General features: G+C 52.2%; 1 protein-coding gene across 1 annotated transcript in view; it reads left to right on the top strand.

The window, feature by feature from the left end:
* Positions 1 to 22,113, top strand: part of TBX4 (T-box transcription factor 4) — a 39,607-nt gene that overhangs the window by 4,315 nt on the left and 13,179 nt on the right. The window contains exons 2-5 of the mRNA XM_075440296.1: positions 487 to 645; positions 1,387 to 1,481; positions 13,331 to 13,450; positions 15,243 to 15,390. Coding sequence (XP_075296411.1) covers positions 487 to 645; positions 1,387 to 1,481; positions 13,331 to 13,450; positions 15,243 to 15,390 — 522 coding nt within the window. The remainder of the gene's footprint in view (positions 1 to 486; positions 646 to 1,386; positions 1,482 to 13,330; positions 13,451 to 15,242; positions 15,391 to 22,113) is intronic.

The following is a 22,113-nucleotide window of genomic DNA, read 5'->3' as shown; positions in this document are numbered from 1 at the left end:
TTATCTCGCAGCCCAGCACTCAGCTTCGCCGCGGGCCCCCCAGCTCCGTCGCGGAGCCCCCGCAACCCCGACGGGAGGGGACAGAGCGTCCGGCCGGGCCAGGCTGCCTTCCCCGACGGGTACCAGCCCCGCACGGTGGCAAAAAGCGGGGCGGGAGGGATGGAGAGGGGGAAGGGTCGGGGCTGGGAGGTTGCGGCCACATTTGAGATGAGCTGCCGGGGCCTCGAGCGGGAGCGCAGCCACGCGTGGGCGGCTCCCCCGTGGGGGCAGGCGGGCCCGGCCCGTCTCTCCCGGGCACAGCGGCTTTCCGCCGGGGCCGGGGGGTGTCACGTCCCAGTCCCGTCGAGTGCCGCCGCCTGAAGAAGCACCGCGGGCAGGGCCGGGAGGGCCAGACCCCGCAGGTGGCAGGGGCTGGACGTGGCCCCCCGGGGCTGGAAGTAGCCCCCGGTGCTGTGAGCTAACGGTGCGCCTCTCTCCCCCCCCAAGGAAATGCTCCAGGAGAAAAGCCTGTCTGAAACCGAGGAAGGGTTTCCAACAGCCCCCGCGCCCGGCCATGCGGACTCCTCCGCCGGTTCCCCCGTCCTCGGCGTAGCCGGGGGGAGCAGCACGCCGCTCAGCAGCCCGCAGCTCCCCGACCCCGAGCAGGTACGCACCCCCCGGCCCCGGGTCCTGCCCGACGGCTTTCCCCCCTCGCCCTCCCCCGCCAGCCCGGCTGGAGCGGGCAGCTCGACCGCGCATCTCCCTCGGCGATGACCCGGGGTGGGGGGGAGTTGCGAGGAAAATCGCTTTTTTCTTTACTTTTCTTCTTTTTTAAAAAATATTGTATTTTATTTATCCCCCGTACAGAGCAGGCCGCCGGTGGGTTTCGTTGTTTTTTCTTTTTTTCCCCGCTAAATAAAACCCCGGATCTGCCCGCGGCTTCGCCACCTCCGCATTTCCCCCGTTACCCCGCGGAAAGGAGCGGGTCCGCGCAAAAAACAGAGGCCCTGGGCGTGCGCGTTGCTCAGCGGGTCCGCGTGTCCCCGCCGATGCTCGCGGATCCGGTTTTTGGGAGCCCGGTGGCGACAGCGGGGCCCGTCTGCCCCATCGGGGCACGGGGAAAAAATATTAAAAATAAAAATTAAAAAATCCCTTTGGCCGCAGCGTCCCTCCTGGATGTGCTAGTCTGCAATTAAAGCCGGGCTCGGTTTGTTTCTCTTCGTTTTGGCAAAGGGCGGTGGAATTTTTGGGCCTCCATCCTCATCGCGCACCCGAACCCCCAACTCCCCGGCCGGTGCGGCATCGCCCGGCGCCTCGGCCACAGCCCCACAGCCCTTCCCGGCCCCGCTCCGAGGTTTTTCCTCTGTCATTTCTTGCCGTTCTCATTATTTTTATTTTTTTTCCCAGACGATAGAAAATATCAAAGTCTATCTCCATGAGAAGGAGCTATGGAAGAAGTTTCATGAAGCTGGCACCGAAATGATAATAACCAAAGCAGGCAGGTCAGTGAAAATTCCCCGCGGTCACGTCTGGCTTCGGCTCCGTGCGAAACGTCCCTGTTTGCCGAGACTGGGCTTTGCAGAGCTGCTGCGATCAGTGGCGTTTCAAAAAATTATGGTTGTGATTGCAGATTTCAGTGAGATCATTTTTTTTCGGTGTAAACTGTGCGTGTGTTTGAGCGTGGCAACGAGATTGTGGATGCAGGAAAGAGTTGCGGAGTCATTTGGTAAATTTAGTCCCAGTTCTCTGTGGTAACTGTGAACGTGATTATTTAGTTGGTTGGGGTTTTTTTAAGGTGATAGTAGGATTGTGGCTCTACTTTTCACCCCCGCCAAAGCAAACCTCACTCCCTTCTTGCACAGTGCAGTAAGACTTGTGCTCACGCTTTGGGCCGAGGTTTTAGCAATACGGAGGCTTAGGTTGTGCTTTTAATCTCGAAACGGGAAGAGAGAGAGGTACTGCTTTTATCCTGTTCGGTGTGGAAAAAAGTTCTGCCTTCCCTTGGAAATCAGCAATGATTTTTTTTCCCAAATCAGAGCCCGGGCGGAGGGTGCCCAGGGGCTTCGCTGCCCCAGAGACCCCATCCCTTCCCACCCGGGCTGCCCAGGTGGGAGAAGGCAGAGTTAATGCCAGAAAATTAACCAGCAGAACCCAACCCCGGGCCGCCCCCGGCCCGGGAGCCCGACGGCTCCCAGCAGAACGAGCCAGCTCCCCCAGCAATCTCTGCCCTTGGCGCCTGCACCAGCGTCGCTGCTGCTGGAGAGGAAAAATCGCTGGGCTCGGCTATTCCAGTCCTTTGGATCCTAACGCAGCTCTGTGGTTCTCCCCTGTCCCGCGACTGCTGATTTTTACACCGTGCGATTGCTGATTTTACACCGTGCTAGAGAGCCGTGGAGGAGGACGCTCAAATAATGGGGAGAAAGTAGGCAAAAAAAAAATAATCCCACTATCAGTATCTGTGCGGTCCTTCCTCCCTGTGGTCCCCGGTCCGTCGTGCAGGGCAGCTGCGGGGCTCGGGGGGGCTGGGGGGGGGTGGCTTTTCTCCCCTGCTTGCTGCTCGCACTGCCAGGCCCCGGCCCCGGAACCGGGGAGCGACGGGCGCTTTCCGTCCCCTTTCCCCCCTCCCGCCCGGCGCGGGGAGGCTTTGCGCTGATACCCGGGATATTCCCGTTGCTCCCCCCGGAGAGGGGGTTGGGTGTCCCGGGGATCCGCAGTCTGTGGGCTCTTTGGCCTGTTTATGGGGTGATTGCGCGGGTGACTCTGTCCTTACCAGACGGCTTTTTTGGGGTGTAAAACCCCCGGGCTCGGTCTGTGGTGTCTGCTGATGCGCGAAGCCGGGTTCGGGGGGCGGCTCTGAGCCCGGGGGGTCAGCACCCCAAATATTTCACCCCCGTTTTGTAGTGTCTGAGCGTGTCTGTGCGGGACGTGTGATGTCCTTACCGAATTCTGGACGCTAAGCATCCCAAACGTGCGTGTTACCTCTTCGGAAGCCCCTAACGTGGATTGTTCCAGCACATCCATACGTGCGGGACTCAGTCCCGCGTCCTTTGTCCGGCGGGGCTTGCGGGAGCGTGGACGGGGCTGCGGGGGTGGGGGGCATCGACCCCAAGGCGTACCGAGCTTTGCTTTGTGAGTTCTCCAGCCAAACTCTCCATTTGAGGACATCAGTGCAGCACCAGCCGGCTAACGGCATTTTGCTTTTAATTTTTTATTTTTTATAAATAGCTTTTGAATTAAAAAAAAAAAAAAAGCAATGGTTGAAATGCCGGTGAAGCAGGGTAGCCGCTTCGTTGCGGTTCTCCGAGCCCAGCTGGAAGCGGTGCGGGGATGCGGGGCAGCGTTTTTACCAGCGCTGGCGGGGGGGTGCGGGGCCGCCCCCCGGCTCCGTCCCGCCCGGGCCGGGCTCCCCAGCAGCCCCGAAAGTGAAAATGCGGGAAAGAATGAACGTGAGGGAGGCGGGAATACCCGAGGACTCGAGCTCCCGTGGCGGGGGAAGGCGAGGGGCAGGCGGAGCCACGCGTGTCCGTGCCGAGTGCGGGGCAGCCCCGCAGCGGGGCTCTGCTGCTGGCCGTGGTGCAAATGGCAGGATGAAAAGGATTGCTTCGTGCGGATTTTAATTTTACCCGAGCTATTTAAAGAAAGGGTAGCAATAATAAACCTTCCCTTCACCTAATTAAAAAAAAAATGATGGTTAATGGAGATTTGTATGCACTTGCATTTAGCATTGGGGGGGTGGGGGGGAGAGAAGAGGGAAAACGGCTAATTGCAGGCACTAATTAGGACTCTAATCCCCCTCCCAGCAGGCACAGAGATGCCCCTGAATGCCGTTAGCTGAAATCACTTAAATGTCGGTCTGTCTGACCTCAAGGGGCACAAACGAAAAGAAACTGAAGCCTGATTTTTAGATTTCAAACAACAACAAAAAAAAGCGGCTTTAATGACAAGTTCACTCAATGGAGAGGAAATGTAAAGCTCGGCGGAAGCGTTAATTCTATGGCAATGGTGTAAAATAGCCTTTTTGTATAAACAAGGCAAATATTGATAACTTAGTGGGGGGGAGAGGGGGAGTCATTTGTTTCGTTCTTTGTAGAGCTCCGCAGAACGAGCCAACTATAAATTATGGAGAATTTAGGGCTGAGAATTACTTTGGGGGATTATTACTCCCTCTTAGGACTGATCTGTAGGAGACATTAGGAGAACACGGCAAGCTCAGCATTGAAATAGAAATCATGTTGTTGCCAAGAAAGCTTGATTTATAAAGTGGAAACATCTTTAAAATGCACTCGCTATCTTTTTAATGTTCGACCGCTTCATTATGGGAGGGGAGGGGGAAAAAAAAGGAGATTATTTTATATTAAAAGGATCATCAAAAGATAAAAAGTTTATGTTAGCAAAGTTCCCTGAACTGTGCACGAAACCGCTCGGCTCCCGCAGGCAGCAAACCCTGCCCGCGCAGCGCCCGGAGGACGCGACGATGGGCTGCGGGATCCGCGCCCGCTGCTCCTGCCTGCGAGTTAAGCCCGAGGAGCTGCTCTCGGGGGGTTTTAAAGGCTGAGTTACACCTAGTGGTAAAATTGCCCCGTCTTTGCCTGGAGCCGTAGGTACCCACGGGCTGCCGAAACCGGAGCGGTGCGGGATGAAACCCGGCCACGCGTGACTCCTGCCAGCGCTGCCCGCAGCCAGAGGCGTTTTGGGGAGCAGCTGGTGTTCGGCCGCTGAAACCCCGATGCTGGGTGGCTGCGGGAACGGCTCGCCCCGCCGGGCAGCCGAGCCCCGCACCCGCAGCCCCGATCCCGTAGCCCCACTCCCCCGGCCCCGCTCGCCTTCCCGGCACGGGTGAGCGAGCCCAGCACCCGCACCGGGCTGCGCGTGCCTGTGTGGATAAAGAAGGCTGCAATTCTTCACAAATCCTCCTATTTACATAAATATCTATATTTACATATATATAAATTTACATATATATATATACACGTAAAAGGCGTTTTCCAGGCGGCGCGGTGCTGTGAGTTTAATGCAATCGGTTCAGGCGGTACTAGAGGGGAGCGGGCGTCGGGAGGGCGCGGGTCCAGATGTGCGTCTCGGTTCCTCCTCTGCCCAGCCCAGTCCATCCCAGCAAGGTGCGCACCTTGCCGGCGGGACCCCGGGCGTGGTGGAGTGGTGTGAGGGGTGGGCAGAGCAGAAAGCAAACGAGAAACTTCCCTAGAAGTCTTGCTTTCCGTTTTCATCCTCTTCTTCTTCTTCTGTGCTATTATTTAACTGAACAATTGGAATTTTTTTTTTTTTAACCTTGTGGCAAACCCCGCTTGGTCTCTGGTAATTCTTTGTGAAATCTCCTCTTCCAGACCTTCCTTCTGCAGGAAGTTAATCTTCGCTCACACAGTCTTCCTGGCTCAGGATTTCTTCCCTTCTGCTCGTTTTTATTTAGCTCTAGCTGTTCCCTAGTTTTTCTCCAAGATGCCAATCTTCGCAGCATTGCAGTTTCTGTCCGTGTACTGCCAGGAACAAACGATTTGATGCAGCTTATGGCTGATCAGTAAAAAATACCCGTTCACAGGATGTCTGCAGACATTTTTGTGAACACTTATTGAAGAGAAAGTGATGTATCATTCCTCTGTGGTAGCGCAACCATCCCAGAGACGCGAACAGGAGGCTTGAGGTACTGAGACTGAGTTTTGGCTGGAGAGCAGGACGCACACAGGTACAAAGACAGCTTCAGTCTTTATGGTAGCAGGTTTTAAACAGCATATGTAGGAAAATAGTGCACAGGAAAAAAAAAATCAATAAAGAAGCTTGCATGTGTGGAAAAGACGCAAACCCCCTTTAGATGTTCAAGTTTCATTTTAAGAGTGGCTTATTTCAGTTAAAAAAAAATCTGTTCCTAATCAACTTTAGTAAACCAAAATAAAACTAGTTTTTAGGACATCAAGGTCTGAAGAAGTATAAATGCTTTGGCTAAGCTGGTGCAGCTTTCCTCTGTGAATAATCCTTTAAAAGTTAAATTTTCCATGGCTCTGTAGGGCATATGGATGCCCAGTTCTCATTACAATTAAAGGGAAATATTTGTCCAGAATCTTTTGACGCAGTTACAAGACTCTCTGCTAAAGGTTTTTTGATCCAAAAGCAAATCTTAATATCCGAGATCAGTGATGGAATGTGAGCCATCAATTTAGAACTTGGAAATAAAGTAGATATTTAAGGAATGTTTGATCTACGTAGTCCCAAATTCGGGGTCCTGGAATTGCCCTGTTCGGGCAAACTCCTGCTTTTAGGGAAAGGAGCGGGAACAAACTCCAATGGCTCTTGGCCGTGCTATGAAAGATGTCGACAGCTTTGGCAAGGAAGATGGAGCTCCTCCACGCCGAGTAGGGCAGGGAAGGGATTTTAGTTTTTAATACGCTTCTCTCTTCAAACAGCAGTCCTTGCTTTTAGTTTGTTAAAGACACGGGATGCTCATGGTTAAGGGTGTTCCCAAAGCTTTTCCCACTCGTCCTTAGGCTGGAGCTGCAGCAGCACTGGCCAGAGTTTCAGGGGAGGGTTCGGTCAAGCCCAAACCAACTGGGGAAGATCGCTACCATGGCTTGGGTCTGCGTCCGCGTCGAATGGTCTCAGGCACAGGCACTGTGGATCATCTGCTCTGCACCGACGAGCCGGCTCACGGCCTGGCACCGACGCCAAGGCTGCCCACAGCTCCTCCGAAAGCCCCCGTGGAGCCGTGCAACTGGAGGGGCTGCACCATGGAGGAGCTGGGCTGGAGGGGGAGCAAGCCTGCCCTGAAGTGCTGCAACGCCGGGTCGTTGGCCACGCTCTTGCACAACTTTTCTCTGAGATTCCTTCGTGCTGTGCTGCTGGTGCTGGAGGCTGCTCGCACCAAGCTCTCCCATCCTCCGGCCCGTTGGGACCTTTTCTGCTCAACTTCAGTTACGGCAAAACGAAAGCACCGGAGAAGCATCCCACGGCAAGAAGCCTGCCCATGTTTCAAGTTACTGTGGGGCAAAGAGAGGAAATGTTTCTAGACCATGAAAGCAGCCATCCAGCTAACCAAGTTCTCAAGTATGTGAGAAACAATGTTTTATTTAAAAATTAGATGTGCTAGCCAGAAGAAAAAAATACAACCTCGCCATTCCAAAATATAGAAATCCCTTAACTGTCTGACCTTCTCATCACTAGGTCATGGTCCTGCCACCAGATAAATCTCTCCTATCTGTCCATAGACTGAGAGTTCAATGTTGCTTGTGTTAGTGACAGTGAATTTGGGGCTGAAAAATGAACTACTGATGAGAACTCCTGTTGAACCTGTATTGTTTGTTATTCTGAGGCAAGGATCTGGCATGGGCTAATCCAGCACTTCAAAGTTAACTGCTCTTACTTTGTATACAGAGCGTCATAGCGGAGTGGCGTGGGTGATAAGAGAAATAAGGGACTGAGGGTTAGGATATACTGGGAAAATGGGACCCTGTTGAAAAACTCTTTGATCTCTTTAAAGTATTTTCTGAAAGCAAGAATCTATCAAAAAGGAAATGCCATTTAAAAGGCTAAAAGAAACAGCTGACATCCCCAAATTTGTTTTAATCTGCCCCGGAGAATATTATTTTTAAAGATGCGTTAAGTCAGTGGAAGAAATACTTGTCAGAAGAAGGGAAAATAGAAAAAAGAAGAAAGGTCATCAGAATGGAAACATGGTTCTCGAAGCCTCTGCACACCATTCCGTTCCCTCCTAACAATGAAAATGAGGAGAAACATCGTTAAGCAACCATGGCCAATGCTCAAGAAGAATTTGGGGCCACATTAGCCATTGTCAGGGATGTAGGCGTGTTGTCTGCCTCGGTGCTTTGAAAACATCACTGGAGGCATCTCTGCATGCCCAGCAGCTTCTGAGGAGGTGGTCTTTCAGCCATGATACGGCTGGTTAGCCAAGATGTTGAGTGATTTCTTGTTTTTCTGATCCTTTCACAACCCCATAAGTATCACCTTTCCAGACAGCATTGGACAGGAGCTTCTGAAAATCCAGTCAACACTTGATCACCCCAAAATCAGGGACTGTAAAATCACTGTCTGTCTTTGGAAATCTTTGTCTTATCAAAACTCCTTTTGAAAACAGGACTTCACCTGCTGAGCTGCTGAAGGACTGGGGGGTGTTTTTACCCCCTGAAAGGACAGAAGGGAGGGTGCGGTAGTAGCTGAAGCACCATCCACTCCACAGGGAGATGCAGTGAGCACTGGCCCGCACATTCCCACAGGCTTCAGAGAGCATCGACAGCCTTTGGTGAGGACTTGACTTGGGTTGCTCCAACAGGGCTCAGGTGTCTTGTTTCCATGCAGTTTTCTCTACGGAAATACCAGTTGAGTTCCCTATGGCTTCCTTGCTTACTGCATGCTGGTCAGAGAAAACCCTTCCCAGCTAATGCATCAGTAGGAACATCAGAAATGACGTTTGCATGTAAGCAAGGAAGGTCAGATCAAATCCTTGTGAGCAGGAGGGCAGTGACACCCCAGGAGTTTGCAGAGGCCACCTTGTCACCCAGCAGTACCAAGGCATGAGCCAGTGTCCCTGGGACACACAGGTCCTGGCGCGCAGCATGGCGCAGTCGGTGCTCAGGTCAGCTCTGATGCTCTTGGCTTTTCTGGCTGCACTGGATTGCTATCCCCTGCCCCAGAAAATAAGACTTCGTTGGACCTGGGAACCTTGCAGTTGCCCAGCTCTCCAGGACCGACCAGGCCTGCTTGCACGGGGATTAAAACGCAAGATGCCCACGAAGCGCCAAGCCTGGAGCGCCCGAAAGGCTGGGTACCGCTGCCCCAAATGAAAGCAAGGCTTTCCTCTTATCGCTCACTTCCAAATCCAACCACCAATTACACATTAATTAAACTTTGTTTGAACATAATAGAAGCTTTGGCTCCAGTAACTGCTCCATGGTTAAGGGGATTGGATAGTAATAGAATAAATAAATAAACAAGAGATGCTTATTCTAACAGTTCATTTTAAAACAATTTGTGAATATCATGTAGAGATAAAATGTGCCTAGCATAAACTTAGCTAAGCAATGACTGCTTCATTATCAGAACAAATAATTCACTCGCACATCATCTTTGAAGCTTGGGAGGGCTACAGAATTGCGCTGCTTGTTTATTTTCCTGGCTTTTACTGGTTTTGCTACATTTCATCTGCGCAGAGCCGCGGGGAAGGGTTTAGCTGGGTCTGTGGCAGTGTGGTGCCAAGCCCTGGTGATGCCAACCCGCGGTCTCCAGAGCCCGGCTCAGCCCCCCTGCCCTCCCCAGGGCATCCCCCTGCGCCTCAGCCCCCAGCGACCGGGTGCCCGACCGTGGTATTTTAACGCCGTATCAGATGTCCCGCTCGAGCAGGGGTGAGGCACCGTTGCCTTTCTCCCATGATCGCTTTCTCCGAGGGCAGCTTTCTCATGTGAATGTAAGAAGTCATTTAATTTTTCCCCACCGAAGGGCCGTGAGAGCTGCCGCCGCCGCACAGCAGCACCGTGCCCCTGCCAGTGCGGGGAGGGAGGTAGAAACGCGCCTGTCGGAGCCACCGAACCCGGCAGAGAGCTTTGAGGAGCGTAGGAGATCGTCAGGATGGTGCTGAGGAGCCTGGACGGTCGCTTCTTCACCCAGTTGAGCTGGAGAGAGGGAGAAGTGGGTTTTGAACCTGTCCAAAATTGGAGTCTACTGACTCGATGCTTTGCAGAAGAACAGGCTGTTGGGGCTGAAGCTTGGCTGCTTGTGCCGCGTCCCCGTGCACGGCTGGCTGTCGCCCAGGCACGCCGTGGGCTGGTGGCTGGTCCCTGGGCAGGCAGAGGAGCTGCAGGACTGGTGGTGGCTCCGGGGTCCTGCTCCCCGGGCGGTCCCGCTGGCTGCCCAGTGTTGGATGGGAGCATCCAGTGTGTGCTGGTGGGCTAGACACACACCTCGTGTGGCTTTCAAAAAAGCGAGCACCAAGGGGAAGAAAGCGGTCCGGTCCTGGAGCCCCCCACCCCAGGGGTGATGGCAGCATTTGCACGTTCAGAACAGTTGCTGCAGCCCAGGGACACCGTGTCCGACCAGGCTTTGGGTGTGAACAAAAGGTGATGAGGCCAGGGATTGCTGCTCTCCACCTCCTGCTTACTGGTGGCTTAAGCTTCGCCTAAGCGTTGGTTTGTCCTGTGTTGCACATGTGCCCGGTGCTCAGCCTCGCTGAGCTTCCCCGTTCGCAGGCCTGCAGCAGGGCTGCAGCCGCTCTCGGCGCAGGAGGTGTTGCTGAGGATCAGATGCCGCTTGCCCGGACATGCTCCCCGGGAAGCCCCAAATTCCCAACATTTGTAACCGGTTTCCACACAGCGAAGCTCTCGCCCAGTTTGGAGTCGTGCTTTGTGGTGGGAAGGAGGGTGGATGAAATCCGGGTCTGCCCGGGTCTTGCTTCAGACCTCCCACCAGAGCCGGGCTGAGCTTTCCCAGAGCTTGGCAAGATGTTGGCAAACTTTTGTTGCAGCGCTGGGTTTTACTTCTGCCACTGCTGGTCCCCGAGCAATAGAAGATGAAGCAAGCTATTGTCAGGGAAAGCTGGCTGAAGCGAAGCGTCCTCTGCGGAGACGCCCATCCGCCCGAGAGCTCCTGCCTGCGGAGATTTGGCAGAGGGGCCGGTTATGCAGAGCTACTACTGAGCGTAGAGCCTACGGCTGTGAGTAGCTCCATTGACCCGGAGTAAACGTGGGGAAGCAGGCAGGTTTTTGGCCCCTTCCCAGGGCTGACGGGAAGATCTATAGACCCACTGTAGGCAAAGCCCCGCTCCCGGGCAGGGCTGGTGCAGCCCCGTGCCTCCGCCGTGGTTTTCTGCTCCCCTCTTTCAAGCAGAACATTTAATAAGGGCCAAGATGCGATATTAGGTGCTCTCTCTTGCTCTTTTTTTTTTTTTTTTTTTAATTGAAATGCTATGACTGCATTTTCTTGGACCCGGCTCTTCAGTTTGTCATGCCTTCCCACCAGAAATGCACAACCCATGTTTGTATCGTATTGCAAAGAGATATTTACTAAATGAGTCTCTGCCAACGGCTTGAGAAATATGTTTTCATTAAGAAAATTAAACTGACAAGTCCCTGGACAGCACATTAGTCGCATTTCTTTTTTTAAGGCCAAAATGCAGCAGCTAATAATAATGATGAAATGTCCGTGCACAGCCAAATTACTAAAATCTACCCTGTGTTTTCCTGGAAAAGAATGTGGAGAGTTGGCAAACTTGGTTGTAGCTGGGTCTGTCGACTGCTGAGTACAATGCTACCACTGCAAGATACCGAGCGGTTTGCAAGTTAAGCAACACCTTCAATCAGATGTGAGTCCCCATTTGTTATCCTTAAAGAATTTCAGCTGTATATATTATAGTAGTACTTTGGCTCTTTGTATTTATTTTAGAGGGCTATACTAAAGAACATTATAAACTCAGGCATGTCCATGCTATATGAACTCCATATGCTGAAGCTTAATTTTAAATGCCATTAAAAAAGCACTTAACATTTACAATATATCAGTCCGGCTACTTTAGCAGCTTGGATGAAATGATTGAGAAAAAGAAGAAATTCAGAAGCTAGCTGTTATAAAATCCCTGATGCAGGACGTTGGACTGTTTCAATACAGTAACTGTCGAATCGTAGAATTTCTGTTTTTTAATCAATTTCTCCTCTTTTTTTTGTTTCATTTTAAAATATCATTTTAAGGCCTAATTTAAAAAAAAATGAAAATCTTGGCATTCAGATTGGATTCCTTATGCAGTTTTTTTTTCAACGTGTGAATTGGGCTGTGTATTCGCAAATTGAAATGTCCTACTGTATTTATCCAGGTGCTTACCTGTAGGAGGACAAGGTTAAGAGGAGTGCAGAGTTTATGAATGAAAATCAAATACGGACATTGGTAAACCACCCCTTTTTAGTCCTGGCTAATTACATGGTAAACATCTGGAATTTATGCAGGGCGGTTAAAAGAGTCAATTGAAATGATTTCGAACAGGGCCCATTTTGTTGCCTTCTCCTCAAGCAGCGACAAAATGGTGCTGCAGATCTGGGCTAACTCAGCCGGGCGCGTGGGCAACACACAGGAGAGAGAGGGATGAAGTGGGGGGGGACAAAGTGGCCTTGATGTCCAGAGGAGAAATGACATCAGGATTTGGGCCCTAATTAATTAGGCTAATTAGAATGATGTAGCAATTCTCATCCTCCATCCCCTTACGCCGGTGGAAAGGAGAATTTTCTGTACTGGCTGGTTGCTTGAAGGCTGCGGTGAAGCAGTTTGCTCAATTGCCTTGGGTTTTTCACTGGATGAGGAGGAGGTTGGGGAGATGGAGCCAAGAAAATAGTTGCTCAGAGAATTTGGAGTCCCTGATCCTGCAAATCCCGGCTCCTGATGCAATCTCAAGGGCTTGGGAAGCCCATGGCAGTGCCCACACCCATCAGGGCCATCTCCTTTAGATTGCAAGACCAGACCACGGTGGTGTATACTGGTTTCACGGCCATAGCTTTATAAAAATATATTCGTTAGTATTGCAAAGATTCTTTAGATATGTAAGATGTATATAAACATGCTTTAATGATAAACTGGTTTATGTGACATTCCCTGTTTGGCGTTGGTTGCTACGTGTCCACTGAAGTCAATGGTAAAGCAGTGGGATGGGTGCATTTTCAGCAGGGGACCTCTGCAGTGCTCCTGGCTCAAACCAGGTTTAACGGTGTTGCTGTGAATTTGGGAAATTCAGGAAGGCCAGAGGAGTGGTCGCTGTCTGCACCACTGCCGGGTTTAACCCTTGGTCTCCCGCCCAGGCTTTGCCGACCCTCAGTTTTCAGTCTGTGGCGGGGAACGCAGGTTCAGCCACTGCGTTAGGAGATGATGCGGTGGGACATGGTGTCGGGGACGTTGGGAGCGTGTGAATGAGAAGGCTGTGTGTGCTTCGTTTCTTCTGAAGTGTAGATATGCACATTCATTGCAACAAGAAATCTGCGTTTTTGGGGCTGCCGTAAGTCATGCGGAGCCTCCTGGGGCAGTGAGGGCTCCCTGTCCGAGCCTCCTGTAAGGAGGGGTGTGTTGACCCCCCCATATCTCTCTCTACACCCACCTTTTCCTGGCACTGGCCCATAACCCCCCACTATATACCCTCATCCCTATCTGTGCCCCATTTTGCACCAGCCCTGTGCAGCCCGTGCTCTGGGAAGGGTGAGTATGAGTCAGGTGATGTATAAGCAGCAATAATGTTTCGTAGCTCATTTGTCCTAGCGTGAATTCATCACATGGTGGATCTTTTGGGGTGCTGCTCCAAGTTTCCATCAGTTCCCACGCTGGTCCGAGTTGCTCACTAACGTGTTAACCCTTTGCTCTTCCTAAGGAGGATGTTTCCTAGTTACAAGGTTAAAGTGACCGGAATGAACCCCAAGACCAAGTACATCCTGTTGATCGACATCGTCCCGGCTGACGACCACCGGTACAAATTCTGTGACAATAAATGGTAAGAGAACATTTCTGTTTGCCTTCTTTTCCGTAAGAATATTGCGATTGGACTGACCGTTTGCTGTGCAAACTCAGAAACCAACACAAATACCTTCCCACGGGAGGGATGCCAACATCCCAGGGCTCTCTTTTATGGAGCAGCAATAGATACAAGAGCTGGAAGTTAAAACCAGACAAATATACAATAAAATATTCTTAACAGGCTGGGTGATTAACTGCTGGAACAAACTGCTAGTGGAGGTGGTGGATTGTTCATTTCCAAGGTCCTCAAGATTGGATGCCTTTCAGAGGAGATGCTTTAGGCCAAGCATAGGTCATCTGGCCACGTGCAGGTGTAAGGGGGTAAAGCCCCAGCCTGCGTTATACCAGAGGCTGGACTAGGTGATCTAATGGTGCATTTTGGCCTTAAAATTTAGGTGTCTACAGGAGTCGAGAACTAGTAATATTCTTCTATAGTAGTATTTTGCTTTTAGGCACCTTGCTGTAAAGCAAAACGTGGAGTGGTGCACTCCGAGCTCTGGAGGAAGGGAGCAGTGATTGCCCCTACCACACTCCAGTGCCAGATCTGGTTTAGAGGGGTTTTTTCTTTTAATTCATTCTTCCTCTGGAGTTTCCTCCTCTTCTGTTACTCTTCCCTTCCCTGTGCCGTTGATAGTAAATTTACTAACCCGAGAGGCAGCTATGATTTCTGCTTTCTGATGAAGGAAGGGTGTTGTTTTGTCATTGAGTTTTGACCCCAAGCACGCCCAGCAGCCTCCCTCCTCCCTCGCTGCTGCCGCCCGCTGTGCTTTTCGCAAACCCTTCCACCGGCTGCCGCCTGGTGAGAAGACGAGCAATGGAAAATTTCATAGTCATCTTAATGGGGACGAACCTGGTGACTTCCTACAAAGCTGTAATAATGTACTTGCACATGAGGGCTGCTCTAGTTTAAAAAAAAAATCCCTTTTCTGTTCGCTTTTGTCCTGGAGTGCTGCTGGGTAAGAGGAGCGGACGGCGGGCCTCTGCGGCATGGCGGCCGCTTTGTGTTTTAAACATTAAGCCCTAGATGATGGATAGTTGTTAACTCCGTTTAATTTAGCATTTGCCAGCCCTAGAGCCGTTTGCCCTTTTCCTTTTATTGCTGCTGGAAAGTCTCTGTGGCTTTTGGTACCGTTGCTTTTATTGGTGTTTTGTAAGAGGAGAACAATGCACAGTAATGGGGGAGCTGCCACGAAGGGATGTCTCATGGCTGGGCCTTGTGTCTGTGAGAGCTGGTCTGGGGGCACCGGGAGCTGGCAGAAGGGTGCGAGGGGCAGCACCATGTGCCAGCATGCAGCACCGGAGTGGGGAGCAGCCCCTTCCCACCGGAGCTGCCGCCTGGCTGGGGGCTGCAGGAGCCCTGCATGGCTCCAGAGGATGCCCACCCGTGTCGGTACCACTCCCGCTCGCAGGTACCTTCTCCTGGGGAAGTGTTGAGACCATAGCCCCTTGCAGAACGGCCTTTGAAGGCTTCATCCTCTCCAAAGACCCAGACTAGACTTCCTCCTTGACCAAAGCCAACTCAATTGCCATGTAGAGACTCTGCCCCGAGGAAATACCAGGCAGGAGCAGAGACGGGGTTACTCGGCCAGTCTGTGATGCTGAAATGAGGAGCCCCGAAACCCCCATGAGCAGCAGGAGCCTCTCCGAGCCCCTGTGCCCCAGGGCTGGTGGGAGGGTCGCTGGGTTGCGTTCGAGGACAGAACCCTCTCCTGCGTCGGGGCTGGTGACCACTGCCGAGGTGACGCAATCTGTAACCGCTGTGTTTGCAGGATGGTGGCTGGGAAGGCAGAGCCGGCCATGCCGGGGCGGCTGTACGTGCACCCCGACTCGCCGGCCACGGGAGCGCACTGGATGCGGCAGCTGGTGTCCTTTCAGAAGCTCAAACTCACCAACAACCACCTGGATCCCTTCGGACATGTAAGAGAGATGTTCTGCAGGGGTTTTGGTTAGAGGTGGGCCTGCGACGCTGCGTTCGTGCCTAGACTGGGACGCTGGCTGGGATGTCGCAGTTCCTTTAACAACGCCGAGCAACTTCTATTCTGTGCTGCCAGTGCAGCTGGGTGGGGAGCGTTTAACGTCGAGGGAGGGGGGCTGCAGTCGCTGCCTGCGTGCTTCCCTGCTCTTGGAAACGCAGCCTCTGACTCGCTCGGTCGGTGCCTGCCGGATGCCACCGACCTTTTATTTTCTGCCCAGGAACTTTCCAGGCAGCGCCGTGGGGTTTTTCAGCCGGGCTGTTGCTGTGCGCAGTACACACAGCTCGCAGAAACAGGTTGCATAAACTCGTTATTTTCCAAGCTGGCTTTGGCAGCGGTAGAAGAGATGAAGTATTTTATTTGGAAAATCTTAATTCATGTGTGTTGCGAATGCAGAAGTGGGAAGCACGCAGTTATCTACCACAGTGCGTTTAATAACTTAGCACAAGGGCCCTTCCCGCCTGCCAGGCAAACGCGTGCTTAGATAATGATAGAAAAATATGGACCTGTCTGGTTTGCACTGTCCGGGCTGAAAATCACATGAAAATAAACAAACCTCGCTGGCTGGAGGAGGGGAAGAGGGAGTTTAAAATCCTTTCAGGTTTAGTGTCATCAGCTCCTCCTGGTACCACAGGTAAGAGAATCTACTTCGTATCATCGAATGTGGCTTTTAACCCGCTGGTCTTTCAAGCAGCAGCAGGTTGGGGGGTGAGGGGAGCTGTGCAAAGGTCCTGCAGAAGGGTGCAGAGGGGGAAAGGGTGCGTCTGTCTGGCTCAAAGTGCTCACGCGTCACCATCGTGCAGAATGGTCAGGCACCAAGCCTCTAAAGAGCAGGTTCCTCACATGGAGCCAGTCGTCCTGATGCCACCTAAAAGCCGTGCAGAAAGGGCAATTCTGGCGCAGCTAAAGCAGATGGAGCTTTATGGGGCCGACTCGAGAGGCGGGATGACCTGACCAGCTTAAAGCACTGTGAACAATTCAGAATTTTTGCCATGTTTATAATTTTCTGCAAATTTCGGACTTCAAAAAGCCGGTCCCGCGCGTCGCCGCCTCGGTGCCGCGGCAGAGCCGGGCTCTGCCGGGGTGACACGGTGATAACCCAGCCCTGCGCAAAGCCGTCGGCCGCGCCGGGAACTGACCCTCTTCCCCAACCTACTGACCCCAATGAAACATGTGTGAACTTCAAAGGCTCATCAGGACCATTTAATGCTGACGTTATTAATCACAGGCGATCTCGCCCCTTCACTCTGCTTTAAGAGGGAAAGCACCACGGAAACAAAATGGAAACAACTGTGTTAAGGGCTGCACAGTAAAAATTACAGACAGCCCGCAAACGCCGACGCTTTGGTATCAGCAGCTGTCCCGACCTGCTGGCTTTGCACGTGGCATTTTTTCACTCCTCTGCTTCTCTCTTGGTTAACTGTGCAGCTTAATATACGACTGTTTACGTTGTAAAATGTAAACCATAAAACATACAGGATGTTCGATGTGGCCGTAAAACAAACAGGATGTGCAGTGTTGGTTTTGCAACGTTAAACGCTTGCTTTTCATGACTTTGTCATTTTTTAACTGCGATTTTAACGCTGCATTTCAACAGGGAAGGTTCCCCCCCCCCGTTTTTAACAACCAGCCTGTGTGCCCTCCCGCCAGGCTTCCGTCGCGACACGGAGAGGACCCCAGGTTGCGTTTTGGGGTGATACCTGCAGCGTGAAGCAGTGCCCGCGCTCCAGACGAGCCCGGCTCGGTGCCCTGGTGCCAGGCGAGCTGTCCTGCCCCGCACACGGCCCAGCACGCTCCATGCTTCAGCAGGAGGGTTGGACTAGATGACCCACAGAGGTCCCTTCCAACCCCTACCATTCTGTGATTCTGTGATCCCACGCCGCAGGGAGAACGCCTGGAATAAAGTGTTAGAAGTGCCCAGGCACTGACAACATGCCTGGCTAAATGGGGTTTAACCCCTTCTCAGACAGCTCCTCGTTAGGCTTCTAAATTAATCATCTGATTTAGAGAAGTGGTGCTCTGCTTTTTGCTGTGCACACGGAGCAGAGCCAGACTCGGTGAGTTTTCCTCGCAGCTCACCCCACAAACTGTCCCGCTGCTGTCGGACGGGACGGGCGGCCGACGTCGCTGGGCCAGGCGGTGCCTGCGCGGTCTCTGCCCAGCGCGGTCCTCCCAGCCCTGCCCACGAAGGCGTTGCGTTGCGAATAACAACAGCTTCTCATTTCTAGGAATTTGTTCCCAGCGATGGCGAATGTTCTCTTCAAGCTCCCTAAGAAAAACAAGTCCGAAAACCCACAGGGTTTGTTGGCCTTCTCGTGCTCCGGCGAAGCCTGCCTGCCGTTTCCTTTTGTCTTTGATTTGCTCCAAACCTCAAAACCATGCAGAGCGATGATTTCTGCAGCTGCCACGGGTGCTTTTTTTAGCGTGCGGGCAGCTGTGCCGGCTCGCCCTCCCCGGCACCCTCGGCCGCTGCGGGTGCCCGCAGGTGTACGGCACCGGGCTCCCTACCTGGCTCCCACCATCCCGGGCTCCAGCTCCTCCCGGCATCCCAAAATCCTGCAGAGATCCCTGCCCATAGTTTTGCTCCGATGTGCAGGGCTCGGGCAGGAACCGCTTGCTGTTGGGGTCAGGAGGGGCGAGGAGGCCAGGGAGGGGTGCGTGGCAAAATATCTTTGTGCTAAATGTTCCTTTTCTGGATTAACCGTTTTTTCGGCAGACACTTATTTAGGGGGGAAAAAAGCACGGAGCTCTTGTTCCTATCGGTTAATGTCGAGCGTGGGGAGCGGATCCTGGGGTCAGGCCGGGGTGTGCGTGGTGTTTTGGGGGTCTCATAAGAAGGACGTGGTGGGTTTTACGGGCTCACGGTGGCAGATGCGGCTGAAGCACGACCGGCTGCCGGGCTCCGTCCCCATCTGCAGCCGCCCCGCGTGGTGTGGGGGGGCCCAGGAGTGATGGACAAAGACGGCGTGGGGCACAGCTCCTCGGTGCCCGGCTCCTGGGCACCCGGGGTCTCACCTGGGAAACAGGCAGGCAGAAATTTCGCGCGGTTTCGATGAATTCGTTGATAAAAGAATCCATGCCCTGACTCCCTGTGCTGCGATAGCTGCTTAACGTCGGGGGCAAGCAGCCCCACAGAGTTCGTAAAGAGAAGGGTAGGTACATTTGAGGCTTAAAATATGTAAGTTAAACAGCTTCATTAATAGCCGTGGAGCTGAAGCCCTTGCTGCAATGCACAGAATTAGACTGCAGATTATTTACTGTGCTGGCGGGAGGCGATGCTTCATGGGCGGCGCTGGAAGACCTCGCGTTCTGACACCCAGCCCGGAAAACCCAGCCACCAACTGCTCCTCTTCAGTCCCAGAAACCTCGCTCCTGCTGCTTCCACTGCCCGGTTACCTGTTGCACTAAATTACCAGTTACAGTCAGAGGCATGGGAGGCATTTTCCAGTGCAGATACATAAAAACATGCAGATTTTAAATACGAAGAAATTAAGCACGGAGCACTGGAATCTGCCTGCAGAGCACTCTGGTTGAGCAGGGCTTGCGGCAGGTAAGCCTGTGCCCAGCTCGCGCACCGCGGCCTGAAAATGTGGGCTGTAGATTTTCCTCTTGGGGGATTTTTCAACCATGAAAGGCTTCTTTCACACCAGGCTTAACAACTGAGCAATGCTCATGTTGAGAGTGGATTAAGAAATCAGCAGACGCTGTAATGTTTAGCTACGGCGAGGTCTATCTGATCCTAAAGAAAGCATTGTAAGCCACCTCTGCTTAGAGTAAAATCTTAATTTATGTATTTCCAAATCTTTACATGCAGACATAATCAGGCTGATAGAGCCTCTGGTTTACATGGGGCTGGTGAGTGACAGGGTTAGGGATTCTGGCAGTGCCGATGCCTCGCTCTCTAATGCCACATAAAGAATAGGCAGTTGCAGACACGCTGTCTTCGGAGACAAAGCCGAAGCGTCAGCAAACTGCGCAGGGGCGGCACATCCCTTACCCATTCCCACGGTGTTCTGCCTGGGAAGCACCTAGCTGTGTTTTCCAGGTGAAAAATGGGAACAACTCCTTCATCGTGAACCAGGCTAGATCACTGCAAGCGCTGACGGATCGGTTGGCTAATAGCAGCCGCAGATGAGGCGCAGAAATAAGCCCTCCATCAGGAAGGAGAACGTAAGAGTTGTGTTTCTTTCGGAAGGTTAGTCCAGGGCGCGTGGGGAAACATCGAACGAGTCCTGACGAGTATCCCCGTAGTGATAAATGCTCATGAATGGAATTCCGCTTTCGTCGGAGGTTTAAAGTATGTAAACAGCGGGGTGGAGGGCGCCCGTGAGATGGTCCTTATGGCCGGCCAGTGGTCCGGCCCCGGCAGGTGAAGGATGCTCGGGGTGGGCCTGAAGCCACCGAAGGGACATGGGGGGGTTGGCCAAGGGGCTTCCGCTCGGACCTGTGGTGAGGTTGGTCTCCCGTGCAACTTGTTTCATCTAATCAGGCTTTTCATTGTTTTGCTGTTTGGGCTGCTCTTCATCTCCTGACTCCAGGTTTTATTTCAGCCGCTGAGATTGGCAGCTTTTTGCAGCAAAAATCGTCTCTTTTCTTTTCCACTTGCAGTGCTGAGCAGCACAGCGTGAGTGCCTGGGGCACAGTGGCGGCAGAGAGAGCCGTGATAACCCCGCGGCACGCTCAGGCATCGGCCCCGGCTCCGAGTGCTGCCCTGGAAGGGTCCCTGCTCCCACGGGACTGCGGGGGGTGCGGGGGCTGTCTGCCCCGCAGTGCCCGCAGCACCGGCAGCCGTGCCCAACAGCCAACAACCTCCTGGCCCAGCCAGCCCACCTGCTGTATGGTACCTAATAACGCACATAAAAGTACCTAATGATGTGCAGAAGGGTACTTAATGCACCTGGAGGGATGGCGAGGATGGCCAGCAAGGGCTAGAACCCGCTCATCAAGGGTTAAGCAGTGTCCTTAAACTCAGAGGCTGCTGCGAGGAAGCAGAGGCTGTGAATTAGGGTGGAATAATTCGAATTGTTACAAACCTTTAGTTTGGTTTTACACTCTGTACATGATAGGGAGGCAGGACTCGAGGACGCCTGTCACGCATTGGTGTCGGGGAGGGCTGCGGTCGGTGGCTCCTGCGCTGTCTCCGGAGACGTGCTGCCAGCGCAGGAGCCCAGCTTTGCTTGGATCTTTCGCACGGGGTTTTTCAGTATCCAGGGGAGTGAACGACGAGCTGGATGGCAGCTCGGAGGGAAGCCTGTCTCGCCAGATGCAAAGTGTCTGGAAGAAAACCCCACCTTACAGCAGGCACCCTCTGCCCCCGGTTTTAGGCAGGCTGGGAGCACACAGAGCCACGTCAGGCCAGCGCTCGTGGGCACGGAGCAGCGCTGGGAGACGGCAGAGGAGCGAGCGCATCACGTCAGGGGGCTCTGCTGTTGTTGTTGCTGTTGTTGTTAATGTCTCCACTGAAATTAAACCTCTGCCAGAGGACTCGGCCTTTCTCATGGGCTCCTGCAGCCAGGCCAGCTTGGAAAGGGCGATAGCATCACATCAGTATTTCTGGCAGTTTTAGTCTGGGGCCAGATCAATTGGCAATAATTTCTTTTTTTTTTTTCTTTTTAAACAGAGTATATAAAGATATTCCTGTGGGGAAAAAAAAGACAAGTAATAAATGAAGACTAGAAGTGGAGACTGTGACAAATAAAAGTAGATATTTAATTTAACCACCCCTCAACACAGTATTGCTGAGCTTGGTTGTTACATACCCTCTACCTACCTCGCTGCTTGGCTGCTGGTGGAGCATTTAATTGCCATAACGGTCTTTATCTGCTTTAAAAGTGTGGGGTTATTTTAGTTTCTGAGATGTAACCTACTGAGGTTTAAAGCTACAGGATATTATAAATTGTCTGTCACTTGTGATGACATTTTAAGTGATATTCCTGTTTTTCTTGACCAAAATCTGCTGTTTACTGTCTTTACTGTTTAATGCTGATGAGTTTGTTATATGTCTCCAGAGTTATTATTTGTTCACTTGGTTTTATCTGATAATCAGCAAAAGATTTACTTTTCCCCCTAGTCTTGGGGTTTCCCCCTCATTTTTCTATTAATTAAATTTTAGCGTTTTTCTGTCTTTGCTTGTCAGGCGCACGCAGGCACTTTAATTAGGTGAATGTCCTAGCAATTTGACGAAACCCCACATCTTATATAGAATTTTTTTTTTTATTTGTTTGCTTTATGACTTGCGGCCAAGCAGTTTCCTCGCCGGTGTGAGGTTTATGTGCCGCCTCGGCAGCAGCCTGCCCGCGGCCCCGGATTGCCTGCGGCCGAAGGGACGGGGCCGCGGCAGCTCCCAGGCGCAGTCCTGGCTGCTGGGAAGAGACGCGGCCGCGCCGGCTGCGTCCTGCTTGGCCTCACTAGAGCAGGGCTCTAGGATCTCTGCAGCAAGAGAGCAGTTCCACAGCCTTATCTGCAGCTAAAAATTTCTTATATCGATGTAAAAAAGAGATTTCTTTTTTATATATGCATATATGGTTTCTTTTTTAATCTGTATGATTTCTTATATATAGAAAATACATTTTTTCTTATATATATTTAAAAACAAGATAGATATACAGGAATTTCGTGTGTGTATATATATATATATATATATATATATATATATATATATATATAC

This window comes from Opisthocomus hoazin, chromosome 20, assembly GCF_030867145.1.
Source record: "Opisthocomus hoazin isolate bOpiHoa1 chromosome 20, bOpiHoa1.hap1, whole genome shotgun sequence".
Lineage (NCBI taxonomy): Eukaryota > Metazoa > Chordata > Aves > Opisthocomiformes > Opisthocomidae > Opisthocomus > Opisthocomus hoazin.
Note: the sequence above shows the minus strand (reverse complement) of the source record. Positions and strands in the feature narration are given on the sequence as shown.